The 23,870-nt window shown below is 56.4% G+C and overlaps 9 protein-coding genes across 9 annotated transcripts; 4 read left to right on the top strand and 5 right to left on the bottom strand.

Annotated features, from left to right (window-relative positions):
• Positions 1-977: 977 nt before the first annotated feature.
• Positions 978-1,763, top strand: GLRG_03192 (uncharacterized protein; the record flags this gene model as incomplete). Its single annotated transcript, XM_008093877.1, has 1 exon — positions 978-1,763. One exon carries the CDS (start codon positions 978-980, stop codon positions 1,761-1,763), a length of 786 nt encoding a protein of 261 aa, XP_008092068.1.
• A 665-nt stretch (positions 1,764-2,428) lies between these two features.
• GLRG_03191 (Spb1 domain-containing protein) lies at positions 2,429-5,220 on the bottom strand (the record flags this gene model as incomplete). Its single annotated transcript, XM_008093876.1, has 4 exons — positions 2,429-2,547; positions 2,618-3,052; positions 3,157-4,993; positions 5,053-5,220. 4 exons carry the CDS (start codon positions 5,218-5,220, stop codon positions 2,429-2,431), a joined length of 2,559 nt encoding a protein of 852 aa, XP_008092067.1.
• Positions 5,221-5,723: 503 nt separating this feature from the next.
• GLRG_03190 (WD domain-containing protein) lies at positions 5,724-8,319 on the top strand (the record flags this gene model as incomplete). Its single annotated transcript, XM_008093875.1, has 5 exons — positions 5,724-6,419; positions 6,471-6,572; positions 6,622-6,751; positions 6,800-6,910; positions 6,959-8,319. The coding sequence occupies 5 exons, from the start codon at positions 5,724-5,726 to the stop codon at positions 8,317-8,319; spliced, it is 2,400 nt and encodes a 799-aa protein (XP_008092066.1).
• A 703-nt stretch (positions 8,320-9,022) lies between these two features.
• On the bottom strand, positions 9,023-10,492 carry GLRG_03189 (uncharacterized protein; the record flags this gene model as incomplete). The annotated part of the gene is made up of 1 exon (XM_008093874.1): positions 9,023-10,492. The coding sequence occupies one exon, from the start codon at positions 10,490-10,492 to the stop codon at positions 9,023-9,025; it is 1,470 nt and encodes a 489-aa protein (XP_008092065.1).
• A 2,843-nt stretch (positions 10,493-13,335) lies between these two features.
• GLRG_03188 (uncharacterized protein) lies at positions 13,336-14,791 on the bottom strand (the record flags this gene model as incomplete). Its single annotated transcript, XM_008093873.1, has 3 exons — positions 13,336-13,647; positions 13,707-14,483; positions 14,540-14,791. 3 exons carry the CDS (start codon positions 14,789-14,791, stop codon positions 13,336-13,338), a joined length of 1,341 nt encoding a protein of 446 aa, XP_008092064.1.
• Positions 14,792-15,979: 1,188 nt separating this feature from the next.
• GLRG_03187 (Ras family protein) lies at positions 15,980-16,968 on the bottom strand (the record flags this gene model as incomplete). The annotated part of the gene is made up of 7 exons (XM_008093872.1): positions 15,980-16,089; positions 16,142-16,244; positions 16,297-16,341; positions 16,397-16,576; positions 16,642-16,737; positions 16,817-16,870; positions 16,939-16,968. 7 exons carry the CDS (start codon positions 16,966-16,968, stop codon positions 15,980-15,982), a joined length of 618 nt encoding a protein of 205 aa, XP_008092063.1.
• A 698-nt stretch (positions 16,969-17,666) lies between these two features.
• Positions 17,667-18,884, top strand: GLRG_03186 (uncharacterized protein; the record flags this gene model as incomplete). Its single annotated transcript, XM_008093871.1, has 3 exons — positions 17,667-17,810; positions 17,859-18,458; positions 18,510-18,884. The coding sequence occupies 3 exons, from the start codon at positions 17,667-17,669 to the stop codon at positions 18,882-18,884; spliced, it is 1,119 nt and encodes a 372-aa protein (XP_008092062.1).
• Positions 18,885-19,170: 286 nt separating this feature from the next.
• Positions 19,171-20,914, bottom strand: GLRG_03185 (GDA1/CD39 family protein; the record flags this gene model as incomplete). Its single annotated transcript, XM_008093870.1, has 3 exons — positions 19,171-19,228; positions 19,281-20,634; positions 20,683-20,914. The coding sequence occupies 3 exons, from the start codon at positions 20,912-20,914 to the stop codon at positions 19,171-19,173; spliced, it is 1,644 nt and encodes a 547-aa protein (XP_008092061.1).
• A 908-nt stretch (positions 20,915-21,822) lies between these two features.
• On the top strand, positions 21,823-23,618 carry GLRG_03184 (PUL domain-containing protein; the record flags this gene model as incomplete). Its single annotated transcript, XM_008093869.1, has 2 exons — positions 21,823-22,095; positions 22,149-23,618. The coding sequence occupies 2 exons, from the start codon at positions 21,823-21,825 to the stop codon at positions 23,616-23,618; spliced, it is 1,743 nt and encodes a 580-aa protein (XP_008092060.1).
• Positions 23,619-23,870: the final 252 nt, after the last annotated feature.

Genomic DNA, 23,870 nt, shown 5'->3' with positions numbered 1-23,870 from the left:
TTTCTTCTTCTTATTCTTCTTCTCTTGGATGTGCACGTGTGTCTCTGCCCTCTTCTGCTTCATCGGATTGGTGTGCAGTGGATGCAACCCAGGAATTGCGGTAGACGGCCATGTCACATTTTAGATGTAGGTACCCTCTTCCCGGCTCTGCCCCGCTGCACTCACCATGTACCTTCCTCTGGCCTCTCATTCCGCTTCGTCGCCCTTTTTTTCTCTCTCCCCTTTCCCTCTCCGGTCTCTCTCTCATTCGTTTCCCCCCTCCTCTCTCACCCCTTCCCTTATCAAGTGCTCCCAGCTTTTTAGAGCACGCCCCGTCCATTTCCCAAGTCAAGCAGCAGGAGGGAGAGTGGGAAAAAAAGGGAACCATTTTGTACCCGATTTAAAATCCCTCTCAAGGTCTGTACGTTGACCAAGGTATATTAAACCCAGGCGTTGTCCCGTTCGTTGCATGCGAGGCCCATCACCAACGTTCCTCGACTGGCCTTTACTATCCACCAGCGATCCCTAGGCCGAGTACCCTCATTCTGTTGGGCGCTGTTATTACTTGTTCGGCTCCATTTCCATGCAGGCCGGGCTCCGCATGGTGTTCTGCTCCTCCTTCTCCTCCCCGTTCCGCATGTCTTCTTTGCTTGATCAGCGTCAGTTCTTGGCTTCTGGCCGCACCTCTTTCAGCTTCTCTAACAGCCTCCGAGTCGGCGCAGAAACGGCAGACACACAGCGCAACTACAAACTGCACCCGCACCGGGCAACGCATCTTTAAGCACTGTCACTGATCCGGTTGCATTGTTTGCCCGCCCTGCCATCCTCTGCCTTGACCGACGCCGCTCTCCATCTTCCCTGGCCGGGCATCGCTTACTGCCCGTTTCCTGATATCGCCGGAGCACCCAAGCGGTCGGTTTGCACATCCAGTATCCAGCACCAACTCTCGACACGGCTTCTGCACCCGTGGTGGTCCCTCATTCTCACTTCGAGGACTGATGGCATATTACCACTCGAGCGGTTCATCCGCCGCCTCGGGCTTCGAGTATACACAGGTAGGCCACTCTTACGCCAATGGTCAGAGTGATTCTCAGCTCAACGACCCTCCCTTCCAGCCGTTCCAGGAGTCCCAATTCGACATCTTCGAGTGGTATCCACAGTTTCAGTCGTGCCTGCGCTACTTCCTGGACCATGCCCAATACAACGGGCCTATCCAGGCCGTGGCCGCCTTTGTCAACATTCAGTTGCCGTTCCAAAAGACCTACAACCCGGTTCTGTCTTCGAAACACACCGGCCCCAACTCGCCTGCTGGCCCTGGTCCCGGACCCTCAACGCCGTCAACAACTCGAGCAACCGGCAAGATGCCACTCGGTGCTCAGGTGCCACTCGGTGCTCAGATGCCACTCGGAGCTCAGTTGCCGACCTCGACCCACACGGCCTTGACGCCTTACATCCGACGTCTGGTGGCCACCGGGTTTGACTATCCCGCTGTGCTACACGGCTTCTTCGGCGACGACTGGGTGGGTGGCATCGGCCCCATGCACGAGGCAGAGCGCCGCAACTATATGTTTGCGGCCAAAAGCGAAACCTGGCTAAAGGTTAAGTCCCATTACGACATGGACGGCGAGCAACATGTTCCCTTCCTCCGGCCTCTTTCGAATGTCACTGAGAAGGAGATCCAGAGCGCCGAGGCCCAGTGGAGTGAGTGGCTCGCAATGCAGGATTGGATGGTGGGACCGCGGGCACCGGAGCAGGAACCGAAGATCAAGCAGGAGGACAACTAAACCGATGGCCGACGGACATTGCACTACTCACACGACACCCAGGACGGTATACTCACGCCGCGGAAAGGGGAGGCGCATTTTGCATTTTAGGGATCGGCAGGACAGCATTGGCGTTTTCGGTTCAAGAAACGGCGGTGTACCAAGGGGGGGGGGGGCGGAGCGGCTGTACGATGTTTAGACGCGGCGAAGGCGGTGAAGAGGGGAACCGCCGACGGCAGCACATGGTTTCTGTGGAAAGAGGGGACGAAGCGCGGAAGGTCTTTGTTTGTTCCGGCGTGTCACGCCTAGGTCATGTCGTCGGACAAAATGCTACTGTACGATACGGCCCGCGGTGATCGGCACCGGACCCGGCACCTTTTTCTTCTGTTCTACGGCGGCGGCGGCATTTATCATGATTTCCTTCCTAGGTTGTTGGATAAAAAGAAGCTCTCTTGGGCGGCTGGGACGAGTTGCGTTTGTCCCAGGCACATACACAGACAGTCTGATTAGACTTGTAAAAGGCATAAAACACGATGATGCACATAAAAAGGACCGTTTCGACATCAATGCGCCTTTTCTCTGTTCCTGGCCATGCTCTATTTTGATTACCGTACCTCTAGCATCACCTTCCTCGCCGTCTCGGACTGGGGGTATGATTGACACCTCTGCTCCTGCGCCGCCAACGTCTACTTCCTCTTCTTGGCCAGCCTCTTCTGCGCCCTCAGGTCCTTCTTCATCCTCGAGTCCACAATCGTGTAGCGGCCCTTGACGCCCTTGGGGCGGCCCTGGATACCGCGGTTGGAACCTGCGGCGGGTTAGCGTGACGGGCCTCGCCGACGACGACGACGCGTCTCGGGCCGGGTTCGGGGACTCACCTCTGGCGACGACCAGCGTGGGCTTCGGCCGCCTCTTGACCTTGCCGGCCTTGGCCATCATCTTGGCGATGCTGTCGGCCTTCTCCTTCTCCGTCATGCTCTCCTCGTTGGCGAGCATGTCCGACTTCTTCTTGAGCTTCTCGAGGCGCTGCGCCGCCTTGAACTTCTTGCGCGCCTTGGCCTCGCGCACCTTCTTGATCGGCCGCGCGTTGTAGGCCCGCAGCTTTTCGCGGATCGCCGCCGCCGCCGCCTTGGTGATGGGCTTCTGCGGCTTGTCGTGCTTGGTCTCGTCGTCGATGAACCAGTCGGGCAGCCCGTCGCGGTCCTTGAGGGCGTACTTGTTGAAACCTTCGTCCACGAGGTCGTGCTTGGTCTTCTCGCCCGTTGCGAGCTGGTGCGCGAGCGTCATGGCCTCGGCGGTGATGATGTCGATGTCTAGCGGGGGAGTGTTAGTATGTGCGCCGCGGGTCGGTTGATCTCGAGGGATCGGCAAAGGAGGAAGGGGGGGGGGGGGGGGGGGGGGGGGGGGGGTGCATTACCGAGCCTGCCATCCGGACGACGCTTCTCCTGGTTCTCCCAGTCCTCCTCTTGGTTCTTGACGACCTCGAAGCCGGCGTCGTCTCCGCTCTCCGATTCTGAGTCGAACCCGTCGGCGACCTTCTTCTTGCTCTCCTCCTTGGCCTTCTTCTTGTCTTCCTTGGCCTTCGTCTTATCGTCCTTGACCTTCTTGGCCTCGGTCTCCTTTACGGTCTTGGCCTTCTTCCGGCTCGGCTCCTCTCCCTGAGGCTTGTCGTCGACACCCCACGCCTCGTCATCGACGTCGCCAATGTCAATGTCCTTGAAAATGTCCTGGCTGAAGAATGCCGTTGCGCGCTTGGACAGGTTGCCGTTCTCTGCCGTGTTGTCCAGGTCCGTAACGAGAGGCCGCCCGTTGTCCTCCTCTTCATCGTCATTGTCGTCGTTCGAGCTGTCAGAGTCCATCTCCATGTCCTCGTCGCTGTCGCTCTGCTCGCCGCCCGAGACGCCCTCCCACTCGCCGTCCTCGTGCTCCTCGCGGGCCCGCTTGGCGCGCCACTTTGCGTCGGCCGCCGCCTTGCGCTCGCGGAACTGGTCGTACATGCCGTCGAGTTCGCGCTCGAGGCGGTCCTCCTCCGCGTCGCTATCCGAGTCAGAGTACACGATGCCGGCCTCTTCCGCCTTCTTCTCGCTCTCCTTTATGAGGACCATCTTGCCGCGGGCGATCTTGTTGATGCCGCCGGCCTTGTCGGCCGTCTTGAGGGCGAACATGGCGTCCGGGCCGAGGGGCCCGGCCTGCTCCATACCAATGTCCATGGGCGCAACCATGTTGAGCTGCATGCGCACAATGTCCTTTTGCTTCTTCTCGTTTTCTTTCCTCCTCTCCTTCTTCTTCTTGGAGTCTTCCTTGTTCTTGAGCGCCTCAAGCTCCTGCTGGATCCGCAGCTCCTCATCCATCGACTCGACCTCGGCGACCTCCTCGCCCACCTGGTCCTGCAGCGACTTCTTCTGCTGGGTCGTCTTCTTGGTCGGGAAGCCAAAGATCTCCCGCACCTTGAGACGCCATTTGAGCAGCTGCTTGAACTCTTTCCTTCCGAGCACCTTCAGGTCCGCGCAGTTCCTGCGGATGTCGTCCGTCGTCTCCGGCAGCTTGTCTAGTGCCGCGAGCGCCACATCGCCGTTGGGAGGCTGGTCGAACGATAGTTGGTTCGTCTGGCCGAGGATCGCAATGGGGTCGACCGAGTGGATGAATTCGCTGGCCGAGACGACCTTGAACTGGGTGTAGTCGCCCTCCTCGTAACCCTCACGCTTGCGCTTCTTCACCTCGGGGTTGTACACCTTGGCCTCGTTGTTCGGTGTCGGGTCCTTGAGTTCGGCAAAGACGGCGCGGGGGTCGAGGAAGCGGGGGTCGATGCGCTTCGGGGCCTTGTATCCTTTACAGACTACGAAGATCTCGGCCGACACGTTTCTCGATGATGGCGGCTTGGTCGCCTCAACCTTCGTGAAGAGCTGGTTGAACACCCACAGAAGCGGGTTGTAATCCTTGGACCGGAACACCTTTGTGACGAACGTGCCGCCCTCGACGAGGAACTCGGTGGCCAGCTTCATCGACTGCAGCACCAGCTCGGCCTGGTTGAAGGAGTCCTGGTTCCAGGCCGTACCGACGTTGGGCGCACCATCGTGGAGCACGCAGTCCGCCTTCCACGTCTTGAGGTGCGAGCGGATCGTCGCTCGGCATTTGTCGGTTGTGATATCGCTCTGGAAGGTGATGACCTTGGGGATGGGCTTGATGGGGGCGAGATCGACACCCACGATCAGGGCGCCGACCGGGCACGTTTCTGCTGCGACCTGACACCACGACTGTGAAATATTTAGATTGAATGTCTCGACGGCCGGCTCGATGAGAGTTAACAACTTACACCGGGGGCAGCGCAAAGATCGACTACGACCTTGCTCTTCTCCAAAAAGCCATACTTTTTGTTCAGCTGGATCAGCTTGAACGCGGCTCTGGCACGGTATCCCTTCTCCTTGGCAAGCTTGTACCACTTATCCAAGCGCCCTTTTCCGTGCTTCTTCTGGATCGCCATATTGTTGGTGGGCGGATCGAAGGATTGGTACACACGAGGTTTTGCGAGAGAGGGAAGCCTTTCTCGAGATTGTCGACCTTTCAGTATGCGCCCCGCCGCCGTCCCGACATTTCGTATCTGAATTTTTTAGTGGAGCACATTGCATATGATTGGGTCCAAGGGTCGCCTATGGGGAGGTCCCAGTGAATCAATTAAAGGTGGGTCTGTGCACCCCTTCCCGCGTTCTTTTTAACACGCGCCGCAGCGCGCGACAGCATCGCGTAAAGAGGTCGCCGGTACGCTCGCTACCTACTATGCAGACGTCAGACACACCCGGTCTTTCGAACCTCCACCCTTCCTCCAGCACACATAACCCACGGATAATTATCACCGCCTGCCAGGCGACCCCTTCGCTATTCAAGCTTTCTACCATTCAAAAAAGTGTATTCGTTGTTTGTTCAGTTATATAATCTCACTGAGTCTAAGTCGTCATCGTCATCGGCATCACCTCACTCAACCTCGTCATGGTTTACCACGGCGGCATGGCCAGCCCGCCACCGAGCGACGGCCTCGTGCCGGCCTCGTCTCCCACCCTCCCCTCCTCCCCGCCTTCACGCATCTCTCGCAAGGAAAAGAAGAAGGCTATCTTGACACCCCGGAAATTCCGCCGTTTCTTCACCCCGCGTGGGATGCCCTCCCATATCTCGCGAGAACGACCGGCCCTCGGCGAGCTTAGCAGCCCTACAATCAATGCCCAGCCGACACCCCCGCGGTCCAGCCCACAGTTTCCTGAACCGATATCTCCCGCCTCGAACAGTAGCAGCCTGGTTTCGCCGATTGTAAGCGACGATGGGCCGAGGAAGCGGAAGCGGAGCGTCGTGAACGCGATACCGATGAAGTTGCCACCATCGAGTCGGAGCTCGAATTCGAAGCGCTTGAGGACCCAGCCAGAGGATCTGGAGGAGGAAGATATACCTTTAGGTCGAAGCCCTCTGGCAAGGTCTCCTTCAGGCCAGAACGAGAATATCCCGCCTGAGGACCACTTCATGGCTTCGCCCGAAGCACACTCCCCTTCGAATCGTCATATGTCAGCCCTGGGAATGAAGTACTCGGCAGGCCTGCAGATATCGCCGGACGAATTTGCCAGGAAGCTCAGCTCTCTGACCGCCAGCAACTTTGCAAATACGGGGTACGAGGGTCTCCGACCTCGGTCTACTTTGGTGGGTTATGGAGAATCCTCGATATGTGACACTGCGTCTAACCTAAGTCAGATTGACTATTTCAAGTGCAATCGCGCAGGCGTTCCGTCTGCTGGCAGGGGAAAGGCTGCTGCTGCTGTTTCAAGGCTTTCTCGGCCACCAAAGGACGAAGCTGTGCGTACGCCCTTCCGCAATTTACGATCAGTCGGCTGACCAGCATTAGGTTGTACCCGAGTACCGGCCACAGCCCGTGATCAAGCTCCGTAATCGCGGCTTTGGCGCTCAACTGCTACTCCGCGAGCAAGGGAGCACTCCTCGGCCAGAGCGTGAGCGTCTCGAGTATCCCGCGTTTGGTAGGTCCCAGCCACGCTTGCAAGCGACTTGTAACTAACACTTTGTAGACTCGAGGGCTAGCACGGCTTCCTTCTGGAGCCGAAGCACTGACGTTCACATGTGTAATGCGCATTTGACTCAGGCGAATACCATTCCCTTTAGTCTTGCTAGTTGTCACAGTAGGTATCCTGATATTTAACATTTATGACCGTTACTAAGTTCTGTAGATGCACCGATGACGGTAATTGGCGACGAGGAGGGCTTCATCCGCTTCTTCGACACCACCACGACCCCCTTGGGAGCAACGCCGCGAACGAAGGTCGATATTGTCATCCAGGCCCATGAGAACGCCATCATGGACCTTGCCTTCTCCGACGACGATCTCCGCCTGGCAAGTGCCTGCGGCGACCGTTCGGGCAAAATCTTCGACGTCATGTCGCAGACCGTTGCTGTCGAGCTGAACGGCGGTCACTTCCAGTCCATGCGCAGAGTCGAGTTCCAACCAGGCTGCGCCAATGGCAACGTCGTAGCCACGTCAGACCGCGACGGAAAGGTCCAGATCTGGGACCTGCGGTGCTGCATGGCACCAGCCAACGCCTTTTCCACCCGTGGACCTGAGGGCATTGTACACCGAAACAGGAACCAGCCGGCTCTTTGGGCGAGAACGACCAACACGCTTGATAATGCTCACGCTCGCACAGTCGAGGGTGTCACATCCCCGGCCTCTGTTACCGCTCTGCAATACATGCCCGCGGGCCGCGAGCATCTCTTGCTCTCCGCCTCCGAGGCAAACGCTTGCATCAAGCTCTGGGACACCCGGTACATCACGCCGCGCAACAAAGAGGCCTCGCCCCTCGCCGTGACGGCAGAACCGCCAACTCACCGCTGGCGTCCTTACGGTCTGACGTCTCTTGCCCTGAGCAGCGACGCATCCCGTCTCTACGCCGTCTGCAAGGACAACACAGTGTATGCATACTCCACCTCCCATCTGATGCTCGGCAACGCGCCTGAGCTCTCCCTCCGCCCCCCTCGCCAGAAAGCCGGCTCAGCGGTTCGGGGTTTGGCGCCGATGTACGGCTTCAAACATGACATGTTCCACGTCAAGTCATTTTACGTCCGCTGTGCCCTCCGCCCTATATCTACCTCCGGCACCGAGCTCCTGGCCGTCGGCAGCACGGATAAATGCGCCATTCTCTTCCCCACCGACGAGCGAGTTATGCGCGAGCACTGGGACACTCAGAGCCACCTACCCGTTTCCGACACCATCACCTCGGACGCCACGACAGTATCTCACTCGAAGTCACTTGCGGGTGGCCAAGTCCCCATCGTCCGCAACGGAACACCGCTCATTCGCGGCCACCGCCGCGAGGTTACGGGACTGAGCTGGTCCAACGAGGGCAAGCTCGTCACCATCTCGGATGACTACATGGTGCGTCACTGGCAAGAGGGCAATGATGACGGCTCCGGCGGTCGCGACGCGTGGGATCTCCGGACCGGCGGAGAGTTTGGCGGCAACCGGCACATGGCCGGGTGGGCCGACGTCGCGGACGACTGGGACGAGGACTGTGACTCGCATTCTGAGTGCTAATTGACACAACAACATGACGACAAGGCAAGGCCTGGTCGGGGGAAGGGGCGCAGGTCAGGATATGGTTACAAGACGAAAAGTTGGAGAACGCGGGTAGTTTTTTTTTTTCTTTTTCTTTCTCATGACGGGCTCCCACCGAGCCCCTATATGATTTGTATAATGCGTGTAGGTCTGTATCGGTGCGATTTTCTGGGAGTCTCTTTTTTATGAAAGCATTGGCTGGGGAGGAAACAGTATAACACGCGGGCGACACGCACATACATACGGACAGGAAGACGATCGGGCTTGGGTTTGCGTGACACTGGCATGGCTTTGCTCCACGTTGCACTTTGGAATTAGATACCATAGCATTCAGAGGGAGTTAGGGGGGGGGGGGTTCGTGATCCCCTGGTAGTCATAATGAGACATGTCAAGGACCAACTTCGTGTTTTGACGGCGGTAACGGGGAGTTTTGATTCTTCACCGTTGACCGGCTGTACGCCTGATAGCCGCCCATGTCCCGCCAGCTACAAAACGACTACAAAACGTCGCGGTACGTCAAAAAAATGAAGAAACAGCAAGCCAAAAAGAACTAGAAACCAGAGTCTAGGGGGGGTATCGTATATCTATCCCATGCAGTATCCCGAAAAAGGAAGGGAAAAAACGCTTCGGAACGCCAAGCTCGCCATGCTATGCCTCGTGATGCAGAGATCACATCTCTCATCTACCACTCGTCTTCCACTATTATACCATCCTCCGCCGATCTCCGGGTCAGAAAAATCAAGCTGAAAACCGCCGCAAGGCCCACCACGAGAATGATATTGGATACCAACGACATGGTAGAGCGCGGCAGGAGCCGCTGTTGGGGTGTCGCGACACGAGGCGCGACATCGGCCAAGGGCGTCTTGCTGTGTTCCTTCCTGTGCGGCGCCGGCAGCTTTGACTCGAATCTCATAGACTTGAACGCCGGACAACCTATGGGTGGCTGTTCCTCCAGGTCGCGCACGTCCTGTGTGTCGGCAACCTGGGAAGTCTTTCGTTTCCCATGCCAGCAGAACAATCCATTGGGCGTCTCGCCGTCCTCTGGGCCCTTTGGAGCAATCTTCTCCCTCTTCCTTTCTCGAGCCACCGCCAGGCTGTCGCGCAGACGGCCCCCAGGTATCAAGGACGTCCATGGTGACGTAGCCTGTGCATCCCCCAGGTTGGTTTCGCAATTGGTGTCCATCTGGCCAACGAGGAGCAGCATGTTGTCGAATATACACACGGCCTCCTGGATAACATCGTTCCTCTCTTGGGGGGTCAACAGATTCTCAGAGTCCGTTAACCGTTTCTTAAACTCTTTCCTGAGATCCTCGCCGTCTAGAACTGTCGCAAAATGAAAGAAGCCAAGCGGGAGGGAATGGCGAGAGTGCTTTGTGCCAGCGGCAATCGTTCTATGGTCGCCCCTCATCGTGTCGACTGACTCCATACCGACAGAAGCCGGCATGGTTGTCGACGGCTGCTTTGTTTTACAAGCTGTCTGAGAGGGCAAGATCGGCGATGGTATTCGGGCCCAGAATTCCGAGCCCGCAGACTCCAGAGTTGCTCTGATAAACCTTCCCCCGGCAAATAGGGCCATGAAGAGAATATAGGAATACGCCATCAAAACGTGTGGCTTTTTCTCAATGGTGCGCTTTATGTGCTGCGTGAATTCGGCCAGTCGTCCCGATTCCGACACAGCTTTAAGTTGCTCCTCGACAACGTCAGGGGACCATCCCGTGATAGATTCAATGTCGGACCGCAACCTGTCAGTGCGCATGAGTCCTGGTAGGTACAGCGACGTTAGGATCGAGCGTGTCCCCTGGGAAAGAACAGGGCGGTATCTAAGTGAATGATCATCGCTCGAGGACGAAGGTAATCCATCTAGGTCTGATGGAAAGGCGCCCAGTTGATTACTTTTTGCACCACCCACAGTAGGTAGCGGTGGTTCAGCAATGGTTTTCCATAGCGACTCAAAGGTAGCGTAGATGGGCGCAATGTGAAGCAGACCAGAAACATAGATGGACGGGTCGGCGGCGCAGGGAGGAATCGCCAGCGGCAGGCGGGCAATGATCAGCTTGTTAAGCTTCGCGTGGGCAGACCGGGTCGCGGCGGCGATGGACTCCGCCAAGGGACGTTGATTCTCTGCAGCCGAAAACGCTGGTGGTGAAGACATAGCCACAGGCTGTCGGCTAGTCGTACCGTGGCACCTTGGGCCTTTCGAAACGGAGTTGTGTAGCAATGCGCTTATAGGAAGAGGCGCAAGGTACGGGATCGGGTTGTGGCGTAGGTAGGTATACGTAGGACTCGGGGAACACTTGAAGCAGCTAGGCGGCACCGAGTAAACAGCAAAGTGAGAGTAACTTAGGTCGGTAATCGATGTTATGTGACGGAGGTCCGAGGTGTTACAGTTGGTCGTGTCGAGTCGAAGCAGAGGCAGAGGTAGACGGGAGATGATCAGTCTGACAAGATTTTACTCTTTGTCGGTCCTTCTCGAGGTCTCTCGGATGAATCTGGTGGTATAACGAAAATGAAAGTGAAAGCAAAGGAAGTGACAGCGCGGATAACACCAGAATCGGTAGCGGTAGCGTCGATCCCCCGAGGGTAGTCAAAGCCAGTGACGATCGGGTAGTGTCTCACTGGCTGCTCCTCCCAGTGGAGGCCAAGCCAGTGATGGCAGTGTTTTGGGTAGGTAGTAGCGGTTAACAGTGGCGGACGGTAAAGGGAAAGGACCACAAAGAACGTTGTCGAAATTTGGCCCTAAGCTAAAGATGGTCACCTGGGCTACGAGGGAGAGCGTGAGAATGGCCAGCAGGAACCTCCCGTGGTGGGCTTAGACAGCTTTCGCTCTCCTGCGGTTGAGGGTTCGGGTTAGATAGGTGCCGAGGGGGAGTAAGGAGCTAGTGTATCTGCTCTCTAGGAACATTTCCCCCTATGACACGTCTATGTCGACAAGGGCAAAGGAGAAGTTAATAATCGAAAGGAGACGGGGACGTGAACAGGGCCCGGCAGGTTAGGTAGAAAGAGGCTAGCACCGATAGGAGGATGGGAAGAGACTCGAATCGCGGGGTCTCGATTATCGAAGATGCCACGGGTCTTGGCCGGGGTTCTTTCGCTTGTCTCAATGTCGAGATGAGTGGAGGGAAAGAGGATTGCTGGCGTAGGAATAAGGAATCGAAAGTAAGCCGAGGTCTTAGGTGGAAATCGGCACTCGTCTGCCTCGTGGGACACTACCGGTATTCCCAAAGTTGACAAGAGAGAATTGAGGATTTAGATGGATTTCGCCTTTCCCGCTGTACGCAACATAGTGTAGTTGCCGTAGCTATTTTGGAACCCAGCTCGAAGAGAAGTACCGGATGAAGTCACTGAAGTCTGTAGACGCGCGTAGGAAAGGAAAAAGTCGCCGCCCTGCGTCATCTGTAGGCTAATCACTACCATTCCCATCAGTGCATACCTACCACAAGAGTTTCCTGGGGCGAAAAAAAAAATCAAACCGCGAATGCGGTTCGGGTACCCTACCATCTCTGGAGCAAGTATCTCTATCCGTACAGTGATGCGAAAGCAGAGAGGAGCGCCGGAGAGAGGGGGAGGGGCAAGAACCAAAGGGGGGCGTGGGGAGACCAGACGACAGGGACAGTGGTACATACTTTTACGGGCATTCGCCTCTCATTTTCGGCGGTCTCGCCCCCGTAGGACCACTTTTCCCGTGGGCCTGTATTCGCCTCGAACATAGAAAGTACTGCGACGCTGCTCTCTGCTCTGCATTTTGCCGGTTACTGTACCAGAATTCAGCGGGCTGAGACCAATGCGATATACGTGGCTTACCGCACTTCTTGTTTTCTTATCTCCTTTATGCCTGGGGGTTATATATCTATGTGTTAGTGTGTGTGTGTGTGTGCGTGTGTGTGTGTGTGTGTGTGTCGGCCAGCGGATCTGGAAGCTGGGAGAGACATTGCCGCAGCTCAATTCTCCCAACTCCCAAGTCCCAAGTCCTCCCCGACTAGCGATTAGTTCCCTCGTAGCCTTCGTTATAGGTCCTTGCAACTCTGGGACTGGATTTCTGGGGCCTTCTGCAGAAGGAATCGTCTCCCTGTCATGTAGTATAGTCTCTGTCAAGCCACCTCCTGTCCTCCTCGCTTTCCGTTGCCCTCCCCAATGACCTTCCTGTCTTTCCCGTCCACTTTCCGCTGTCCGATAATTTCTGCCCACCACTGCTCCGGGACAAACTGCCCCAATCACACCTGGAAATAAAGTACCAACAAACTTTCCAAATTCTCGCAACTCTATCACCCGGGGAGAGCCCAGCAGCCTCGAGCTCCCACAGTCGCCCACAGCTAGCTTAGCAATCCTGGAGACTTCGCAATCAAGCGACAGAGCCACTTGCCCAGCCTTCCTGGTTGCAATGGAGGCAGACCGCTGGACGGCGGCGAATCCGATTGCCTGGCTGCTGCTCGCCCCCCACCCCTCTCCACTATGCCTACGCCGCCGATCCCACCCTAAAGTGAGCAGACATCGTGTTTAGCAAAGCCTGCTCATCGCATTCTCCAAAATCCCGTCTCGTGTTCTTGGTCCGAAACGGCAACCTCTGCCTGCCAACCCCGCCCTCGTCTTTCCGTCCGTCCCTTGGAGTGCTCCGCTACATGTGCAGGAATTTTCACCTCCAATGTAGTGTACGTAGTATGACCAACTCCTGTGGACCCTCTACAAGTCGTTCGATGTTCATCGGAGACGACTCGCGTAGACCCGCGTCAACCGCCCTGAGCCCTGTATCCTCTGACTCTCACTCTCTCGCCTTCGCCCTGCGGACAACGACACTTGGAGGCTTCCATTATGTCGGAAGAAATAACGAAAGTTATTATATTAATAACTACAAGGCAGATAGGACGCTGTGTTGTGCCCACGTTTGCGCTCCAGGTTATTCAAACATTGGAGGCGTCATGCAGAACGCCATGATCCATGCATAGGTATGCTCCCACACTCTGCCCTTTGATAGCTTCTCTGCCCGTCTCTCTACCCAGTCTATAAGCGCGCCGCCCGAGGTCCTGCCTCCGTACCATTGTCGCCCGGTTCGTCCTCGTGGCTCTCATTGTTGATGAACAAAAAGGAGATGAGCACGACAGCCGCGCCGGCCCAGTATACCCAGCTGGAGTACTGCGAGTACTGGATCATCTCGCCGATAAGCGATAGCGGGATCGTCAGCGACAGGCCCACCGTGACCACAAGCGGCGTTGTGAGCAGCATAGCGTATGCCCACGACATGTCGCTGATGAAGGACGACAGCGAGTTGCCGATGACGATGGCCCAGATCTTGCCCGTTGGGGGCAAGGAGAACTAGATGATGTTAGATATAGTTCGCTATTGGGTGGACGGACAAGACAGGGACGACTCACTGGTTCCTGCCCTGAGATGTGCAAAATAAAGAACACCGGCCACAGGAACACCAGATTGAACAGGCCGACCAGCCCAAAAAATAGTGGCATGTTCACCCGGTCCTCGTTACCGACCCGCCGCTTCATCACAGTCACGTAGAGACCGTAGATAATGGCACTGACGAACGCCATCATGTCCCCGATGGCGATCTGCGTCGTCGTCTTGTGAGGGAACGACCCACGGTTCTCGTCGCTCGAGCCCGACAGGTCGACCGTCGAAATAAGAACGATGCCCGTCAGCGACGCCATCACGCCGATGAACTTACGCAGCGTGAAACCTTCGACACCCATCAGCGCGCAGAAGACGAGCGTCCAAACGCTGCTCGTCGAGTTGAGAATCGTCACGCTCCCGACGCTCGTGTACTCGAGGCACGCCGACGCAAAGTAGTTTGCGAAAAACCACAGCATGCAGAACTCGAGGCTGATGATGGCCGTCTCCCGGAACGTCAACCGCTCCACTGGCCTGGTCACCTCGAAACCCTCCATCTCCAGGCTCGGCTCGTCGTCGACCAGTAGCCGCTCGCCCGCCACCGTGTCCTCTTCGTGCTCGGCCGTCTTGGAGCCCGCCTTGCCATGTCGCTGCTCGTTCCAGACCACCATGGCCTCGCGCCGCAGGCCCTCAACGCCGTGCTGCATCAGAAAGCGCACCAGCATTGGTATCAGCGACACTGCAAATACCGACGTGTTCATGTATACCACGAAAAATGGCTTGTCGTACGAATGATCCGAAAATATGTACTGTCCACCGTCAGCCCAAATCCACCACCGTACTCGAGAAGGGACCTGGCGCATACCGATGCCATAAAGTTGGATAGCGTCCAGAGCAGCACGGTCAAAAGCAGTAGTGAAATACCCAGCGTCCGCCTCGCCACGCCGCCCAGCCCCATTTTCGCCTGCCATCCCGACGACCGCACTGTCGACCTCGACCGAGTTGTAGATGCAACAGACGCGCTCAGCCGGTCGGTGCTCGAGAAGGACCTCCTCGGAGGACGACTGTCTGACTCGGGAGCTATCGTAGCGGATAGCATTAGCTCGTTCGGTGCCATTGTTGTTTCAGGGTTTCGCGATCTGTCACAAAGGGATATGGTGTATTCAGGAAGGATTGTCCGCCGTCTGGTAGTCCAAGACCGTCGATGCCGTAGGCATTTGACCACGGGGAGGCAATGACAGAGAATTCGAGCTTCGTTGATGAACGTGTCCAAGGGAGCGGTGGTCAAATGTCTCGTCGCTGACTCGGCGCATGTAAACCCGGTGCGGGTTGCCGTAGGCTAATGGAGTCTTCGGAAGGTCGGTAACGAGGGTATGTCGATGTTCGAGGCAGGATCACCGGAGACCAGAACCCCGCAAAGAAGCCTGTCACGTTTCTCTCGTCGGACGTGTCGTCCGCGGGGATGGGCTTCACGTGTCGTCCGCGAGGATGGGCTTCCTTTTCTTCTCGAAGAACGTTGGCTCTTCCCCAAAAACGAAAAAAAACAAAAAAAACAAAGGGATTTGAATTGACGTTGTTTAGGGGCGTTTCTTCAGGGCTAAGTTTCACTGGTACGGGCCAGTACGCGCCCCCTGTATCCGTATTCGTCCCGAGTACCGACCGACCAATAGCCGTAGGGCAGTTGCGTGCCACTGCTGTGTCTCAGGTCTCAGCCTCCCTGCTCCGTTCCTTTTCGACACGTACTTGCTCACAGCATGAGGCTCGGCTTGGTCTCGGTCGCCGCTGGATAAAGCTAAGCACGACGCCGCGCGGCGGCTTGCAGAATGGTTGCCAGGCCGGAATTGGTGCCGGTCTCCAAACTGGAGCCTAGTGCAGCCTTGGATTTAGTCTTCCGAGTGGAGACGGCAAGCATGATCCGTCAATCCGAGCCGAAGCTTGACGTCAAAGGCCCGAAGATTTGAGAGTCCTCATTCAATTCTTTCATGTCATGAAGCGGGATGGGTGTGGTGCCAAGTAAACGTTCATAGGCTCTGGTGGTGAGCAGGTCCAGACTATCACTCAGAACGAACCTGGCACATCGCAACAAAGATCGGCATACTACAAACAAACAAGCCCGTAATCGAATTCAAATGAAACCTCTAAACACCATCCACACCAGTGCAGGATATGCTACATCAAGCCAAGGACAAAATGGATATATGGAAAGGCCCATGGACTGAACATAATGCGAGTCGGGCCCCGACACTGCATGCGCGCCCTAACCCCTCCTTCTCGTTCAACATTAACCAACTCAACCGACACCTGCTTAGCAAGAGCATCCGTCCCGGGGGTTCTCAATGGGGATGTTGATGACATCCTGGTAGTCACCGCTGAACTCTTCAGACTCCTCCTGAGCGAGGGCGTTCCGCGCGATGACTGGTCGATATCGTCAGTAACTCTCTTAATCGTTTGAATGGATGGAACCAACCTTCGAACGCCTGCTCAACATTGATGGCCTCCTTTGCACTGGTCTCGAAGTAGGGAATTCCGCCCTTGGACTGGCAAAAGGTCATCGCGCGCTTGGTAGAGATCTACAGAGCGTTAGTACATAGTTCCGGCATCGATGATCCCGGGCGCACTTACCACCCTCTTGCTCTCCTCGACATCGATCTTGTTTCCGAGAACGACCTGGTCCCTTATCAGCGCTAATCTTGTGTTATCTTGGGCATTGACGGCAACTAACAAATGGGAAGTTGTCGGGGTCACGCGGTGAAGCCTGGATCAGAAACTCGTCCCTCCAGCTGTCCAGAGCATCAAAACTCTTGGAGTTATTGACGTCGTAGACGAGCACGCAGCAGTCGGCGCCGCGGTAGAATGCGACACCCAAAGACTGGAAACGCTCCTGTCCCGCCGTGTCCCAGAGCTACCGTCCTCCATCATTAGCATAGTCCGTGTGTGTGATCGGACAGCTTATCGGTGTTTGCCCACCTGCATAGTAACCTGGCGGTCGTCGACGAGAACCTCGCGGGTCAGGAAGTCGGCGCCGATCGTGGCTTTGTAGCTTGCACTGAACTTCTTGTTCACCTAGATCCGGCGAAATGTCACGTTAGCCAGTGCCCCAGCCTCTTACTGGTCGTCGCCAGGCGGATGGGTAGAGACTCACATATTGGTTCATCAGACTCGTCTTGCCGACACCGCTGTCGCCAAGGATAATGACCTGCAAAGTAGCGACATCGTCAATTATGCCGCGCGGGGATTCTGTCGGTGGCGTTCAGGGAAGCTCACCTTGAGAAGGACCTTCTTTCTCGATGACATCGTGGATTTTTGGGGTATGTGGGAGTTAAAGTTGGGGAAGATCAGGCGTCAACAGGTCGTTGGTCTGTGTAGTCAAAGAGACTTTCTGCGTCGCGGATGGATCAGGTATCGGTTCGGATGTCGAAATGGTCGAAAACGGACCGGTGGTCGTGCTTCAGGGGTGGTTGGTTGGAGTCGACTGCAGGCCGACACACGTCGAAGGTTCGGAGAGTGATGGTGGATGTTGACAGGGAAGGCCTGCGGTACAGAGAGCTCCCGTCACATTTCCAGGTTTCAGCCTATCAGAGAGCTGCTTCTGTGCTGGGTCTAACCAGGAAACGGTCCTGAGGCGCCTTTCGTCAGGTGCATTCCGCTTTTGCACATGTGGCTGACGTAAGGCGGTTTACCTTAATGCGAGTCCCCCCCAAGCCGCTGGAATGACGCTGGCATGAGTTGCTAGAGCACCGGAACGCCTGGACGCACTGCAGCGGACTCCCCACACCACGCCCAGAGCTGCTCCAGCCACATTGTGCATCTCGTCTCAACGACGCTCTAGGCGGCGGCTAAGTGCGGAAGCAACGCACTCACGCCTCCTAAGAGTCTAAGACCTCCATCGCTCGCGTCACATGTATGCTGCTGTGGGCGAACACGCTGCAAGACTACACTCGTAGCCCAGCATGCGCTGATGGGACTTTCGACACACATCTCACCCGATCCTCATGGCGGATGAAGATCTCTTGACCAAGGTCCATGGCCTGAGCGACCTCGAGCTCGCCGTCCTGCTGTGCCTGGTAAACCGAGAACACTGCATCGTCAGCACTCCGCCCGTTGCCCTCAACGAACTGATTGAAGAGCTTCAGCTCGTGTGTACGCCCCGGGTCATGATATTATCTAGACACTGACGTCTCCAGATTGCAACCAAGACCTTCGGTCTGAAGTGCGCCGTCGTGGATTGCACCCCGCAAACCACGCTCGAGGACTTTGCATCCTCAATCCTCACCGCCTCGTCGTCCACAGCGACGAGATCCGGCTCGCCCCTCCGCACTCGTAATGAGCCCTCCTACTTCTTCTCACACGCGGGCATCTCCCCCTTGACTGCTGTCGCTGCCTCCAGCCCGACCGGCCCTGGCGGCGCAGCCGGCTACTCTATCGCCAACGTTGTCTTGGCCCGGAACCTCGACCGCGCCCCCAAGGCCGTGCAGATCCAGGCCCTCGAGCTGCTCCGCACGCGCCGCATCTTCACTCGCACCTCCGTCCAGACCGCGCCCAAACAGTTCCTCTTCGTGGCCGCCCTGGGTGCCGAGAGCGGCGGCAAGGCGCACGTCACATTGCATCTGAATGACTACTTCTTCATCGCGCACTGGCACGATCCCGACGACGGCTTTGCCAATCTGGACGAGGCGTATGATGCCACCGACGGCGCCGAGACCGCCAGTACCGAGAGCGTGGTTAAGAAGAGCATCAACGGTGATGTGTTGGCCGTCAGCGACGATCCCGTTTTTAGCGAAGGGGTAAGTGATTACGTCTGCGAGACGTGTCCAATCTGAGCTGACTTGTTGTAGGACATCGCGGCTCTGGCGAAGCTCAGCCGAGAGGTGCATATCGACGTGGATGTGCTGCGCTACCAGATGGACATGGTCACATACTTGAGGATGCACCGCGCAGTTGCAGGTGGCATTGAGCCAGTCGCAACCAAACACTTGGAACAGTTGCTCAAGTGTCTCGCACCATTGCATGGCCTAGACTATGTCACGCCCGCTCTCGTTCACTTGGCTACTAGGAAGGTATACCTGCATCGGATCCGGATAGTGCACCCTCGTCAGGAGCGGAGCATGCAGTGGGGCAGTCAGTTAGAGGCCATCGAGGCGATACTCGAAGGTATTGGCCCCGAGGACGTCATTGAAGACGTAATAGGGATGGTGACGGCGCCGTTATGAATGCAGACGTGAGCAACATTTAGGGATCGTGGTGTATTCTAAATGACCTAGCTCGATGAGCTTTTCGCCCTTGACACCCATAAAAAGCATACAAGACATAGAACGCCTGCCCCTCGATCTGTATACTGATGCGTGTTCCGCCGTTTAACATTCGTTAGTCTCCAGCACAACGACTCGTAATCGAACATTCCCATTTCTGTCGTGGAATTAAAAATCTATAAAATTACAAGCCAGCCAACGCCAAGGGGAGGGCCCTCGCAACATCGTCACAGGACGGCTGGTTGGCTTAGTTGACCTGGTTGACCCTGCACTGCCAGCCGGAGCCGGGAGAGAGGAGCGGCAAGCTGTGTGCTCTGTTAGCATTGATCGGCAAGTCTAGATGGGGCCAGTGTTTACCTAGCGCCGAGGCACCAGCCTAGCTCGTTGCCCTTGATCTTCTTGGCAATCTTGACCTCGCGGTCAATAGGCATCTCGTATCCGGTGTGAAGGAGGGCCATCATGAAGTTAAGATCGAGGCAGTGCTCTGGGCGACCCTGGAGTTCCTTGAGCGCACCCGGAATGCTGGCGAACAAGTCCCAAGACTTCTCGCCGCCGCACACAGAGTTGGTAAGGTCGTGCATCTCGCGGAGGGTGAAGGAGTCAGGCATTCCGAGAGGCTTGGTACGGTCGTAAAAGTAGGAAAAGATGTAAACGTCTTCGCGACTGAAGGTCTTGGCCAGCGAAGGCTGATGAACACCGTTGAAGGAGCATGGAGCGAGCTTGCAGTCCTCATCCTTCTTCAAAATCTTCTCGGCGAGGTTGCGGCACTGAGCGGGGGCGGCCTGAGAGGGGCCGGTCATGTTAAAAGTCATCGTCCTGCCGAGAGGGTGGTTGTCGTCCAGCTCGACCTCAACCTCCCTGACCATGCCGGGGGCGATGCACGGGTGGACGATGGGCTGCTTGACCCAACTGTCGTCCGACTTCTTGCTCTCGAAGATATCCTGGATTAGGGCCTTGTGTACGGCTTTGCGGGCGCTCATCAAGCCGTATCCGAGATGGGAGTGTTGGTAGAGCTCGAACTTCTGTCCGCCAAAGGCGAGGTCGTACTTGTGGTCGCCCTCCTCAAGCTTATCCGGCATGCCTCCGTCCGCAGCTCCCTTGAAGGTGGGCTCGAAAACAATCTGGGTAGAACCGCCGCCGAGGTCGAAGACGGCAGCTGTGGGGCTCTTGTCGGGTCCGCCGATCTTACCGAGGAGGTAGTTGGTCGTGATCCAGGCGTAGACGCCCTCGTCGGCACCGTCCATGATAGCAACACCGTTATCCTCCTTGGCGACAACGGGGAAAGGGTACTTGGTCTCGAGACGGTTGCGAACGGCCGTAAGAATCTTTTCGGCATTCTCAGCTCCCACCATGCGGAGCCCAGCCGTCGCTTTCACTGCTACAGGACTGCACGACTTGAGCTTGTCGGGAACGGTTTGCATGGCGACCTCCATCAAGTTGTCGAGAGTCGCCGCAGCAGCCTCCGGGTCGTCCTTATACTTGCTGAGACCGCCGACCGACTTATCCGTCATCTTGAACTCTTCGTGCTCAAGCTCAGGAGTGGAACCGCAGTTGTTGAACTTGTAGACATGAATTCTGGAGCCTGTGCTGCCAGCGTCGATCATCAGGACATACTGAACGATGGGCTTCGACTTGGAGCTGGACTGGGTGCACTTGCTGGTGCCGTAGGAGGCATCTGCGGGAACTTGGCCACCGGCGCCGCCTTTCGAGACTATACCTTGTTAGCATCCTCGCCGGCCACGCTAACATGGCTGCATACCTCCTCCCTCATTGTAGACGTTTACGCCTCTGGGAGACATATACCAGAAGAGGAGGACGACGAAGAAGGCGATGGCCCCCGTTCGCATCCACCTCGTCTTCTGTGCTTGAGACATATCACTCAGTCGTCCAAGCAGACTAGTATTCCGCTGAGCAGGCGCGAACCGACCGGGCTTTTCGTATGGGTCTCGAGCGAGTTGCTTCGTCGGCAGCGACACAGATGTTCTTCGCATTGGCCGCGTGTTGTCGAGTATTCAGTTGAGCACTAGGTGACGAATTCGAGATATGCCGCTGTCGAAGAGGGTGGAGGGGAACAAAGGAGTGGACTGGGACCGGGAGCCGATTACAAAGGTAGCAGCGGCAGCACGGTGACTCGAGGTTCGAGAAGAGGTGCGCGTGGCTGAGTGAGAAAAGGAAAAGAAAGAAAAAAGAGCGGACGGAATGGTGCCACGACACCAGAAGGAAGCGCGAAATTCGTGCCTATGTAAGGAGGCGTCAAAGGGGGAACCAGAGATGCAAGGTACAGTTGGCCTCGAAGGGGGTTCGATGGCAATTGCAGATTTTCTCTTGGCTGAGAGGTCATCAAAAGTCCAGACACCCCTGTTGAGGGTGGCAGTTTGCTAATCTTGAGTGCGGCAGCGGGTACGACACGAGCCTACTAGATTGCCGGAAAGTCGACAAGATTTGAATGCGTCCCGCTTAATGGCTCCGCGATTGGGGCAGGGCCTGTCGTTCCCTGCTACGCCCCCCTGCATGGGCTTGTGTGTGCACCATTTTGCGCTCCTTGTTCCGTTCCCCCAGCTTACCTACTCTGCTAACCTCCAGGGGGGACTAGCAGGTAAGGAGCACATTGACCAACGCTTACCTAATGATCAGCCTGGTGGCAAGCCACGTGTGGCGCATATCACCGGATCCGACATTGTGACAGGTTCCTGGAAGCTTCTCGGTCATCATCAATTACGACTACGCCTGGTGCCTTGTATGTTGATAGTACATAATTGAGGGACCGGAAACGATTCAAGCAGTTGCACTTTGAGACCTTTTCTCACAAGCAATCGGCCCCCTGAATCAGCAGCCTCGCCCTCAAGTTTCATTGTTACGATCACTCGAGCAGGCATAGCCGACCCATAGTAGTACCAACATGGACGTGCATCTCTTGGTGTACGATCTGTCCCGGGGTTTGGCCCGGCAAATGTCCCAGGGCCTGCTCGGGTTCCATCTTGATGCCATCTACCACACGTCGATTGAGCTCAACGGCCGCGAGTATGTCTACGACGGCGGCATCGTTGCCATCACTCCGGGGTCGTCTCACCTGGGGCAACCCATGGAGCGGATCTTTCTGGGGAGGACGGAGCTGCCCATGGACGTGATTGAGGAATTCTTAGAGTCACTCAGGCCAATCTTCACAGTCGAGGTGAGATCTGTTCAACACCCCTCACGGACCAGAAGATGCTGACCAGATCTCAGGCCTACGACTTGTGGAAACACAACTGCAACAACTTCTCAGACTCCCTTGCTCAGTTCTTGCTTGGGAAGGGCATCCCGGAGCATATCATTAAGATGCCCGATGCTGTGCTCAGCTCTCCAATGGGCAGAATGCTCATGCCCCAGCTTAACCAGACCATCAACTCCAGCAGACAGAACGGTTCAATCCTTGGAATCCAGAGCCCTCATTCCACCAACGGCTATGGATCAGCACCGCAGCCCACGAAACCCCAAGCGAAGGTCAGAGTTGTCCACGGCTCCCAGGAACTGGACGATGCTCTCGAGGCTGCAAAGAAGTCCTGTGCCGTTGTTCTCTTCACCTCTGCAACCTGCCCGCCGTGCAGAGCCATCTCGCCCGCGTTCGATGAATTGTCTGCAGAAGCTGCTGACAAGGCTGCTTTTATCAAGGTCGACGTTGCCCAGCTTACGCCGCTTCCCGGGAAGAACTACCCTCGCGCGACCCCGACGTTCATCACGTATTTGCATGGGGAAAAGGAGAATGAGTGGGCTGGTGCTGACCCCGCTGCTCTTCGAGGCAACGTCCAGCTCCTGCTGCAGATGGCCTGGCCGCGGCATCCTCACGAGTCCCTTAACCTGCCAAGCTTCTCCAACCCGACTGCAAAACCAGTGCTGTTTTCCAAGGTGCCACCACTGTCCAAGCTGCTAGGCAAGATGGGTTCTACGGCAGACGAGCCAGTCGTTCAGGGGATCAAGCAGTTTGTTGAGGCTCGTGACAAGGAGGGCGCTGCAGCCGCCATTCTTCCAAACATGAGCGAGGTCTCGGCGCTCATTCAGAAGTCAATCCAGTCCCTGCCTGTCGAGATTATGTTCACCATTGTTGACCTCTTCCGATGCGGGCTCGTGGACGCTAGGTTCAGCGGCTTCTTCGCTGAGGAGCCGGAGCACAAGACCGTCTTGGCGATTCTCAATTTTGTCAACTCGCACAACGAATGCCCCTATGCGCTGCGGTTGGTAACGTTGCAGATGGCGTGCAATCTCTTCTCGACGCCGCTGTTCCCAGAAGAAATCCTCCGCAACGAGGCGTTGAGGGCTCCGATCATCCAGTTGATCTCGTCAAGCTTCCTCGATGACAGCCACAATAACGTACGCGTATCTGCTTCTTCGCTCATGTTCAACCTGGCTCTGTTCAGCAACAAGGCAAGACGAGAGAAATCAGTGGACGTGCTACCCGAAGGCGACACGGTCGAATTGGCTGCGTCAGTGTTGGAGGCCATAGGACAAGAGGAGTCCTCTCCAGAGGCTCTACAGGGCATGTTGCTCGCATTGGGTAACTTGGTGTATTGCGCGCCGGCAGACAGTGAAGTGTCAGATCTGCTGAGGGCAATGGACGCAGAGGATGCGATTATGGCCAAGAAGAAGCAGTTCCCAAATGAGAAAATAGTGGCAGAGGTGGGCTCTGAGCTTCTGGGAAAGGGACTTAGACGGCCGTAACAGGCCCTGTTAGACATTAGACGGCGTGGCGTTAGGCGTTGACACCGTCAAACAAGTGTCGGGCTGTTTACCAAGTAGGTTTTTGTTTGCATAGACCATTTCTTTACTGCAACTTTATAGTCGAGCTGACCACATGGATTATTTTCTTTTCACGGTCAACGGGGCAGCGCCTCCTTCTCAATCCATTGTATTGGCCGGGTCTCTTTTTCTCCATCGCCATCTCACTGCATCAACTCAACACGAGTGCCAGTC

The sequence above is a fragment of the Colletotrichum graminicola genome (assembly GCF_000149035.1).
Source record: "Colletotrichum graminicola M1.001 genomic scaffold supercont1.9, whole genome shotgun sequence".
NCBI lineage: Eukaryota > Fungi > Ascomycota > Sordariomycetes > Glomerellales > Glomerellaceae > Colletotrichum > Colletotrichum graminicola.
Note: the sequence above shows the minus strand (reverse complement) of the source record. Positions and strands in the feature narration are given on the sequence as shown.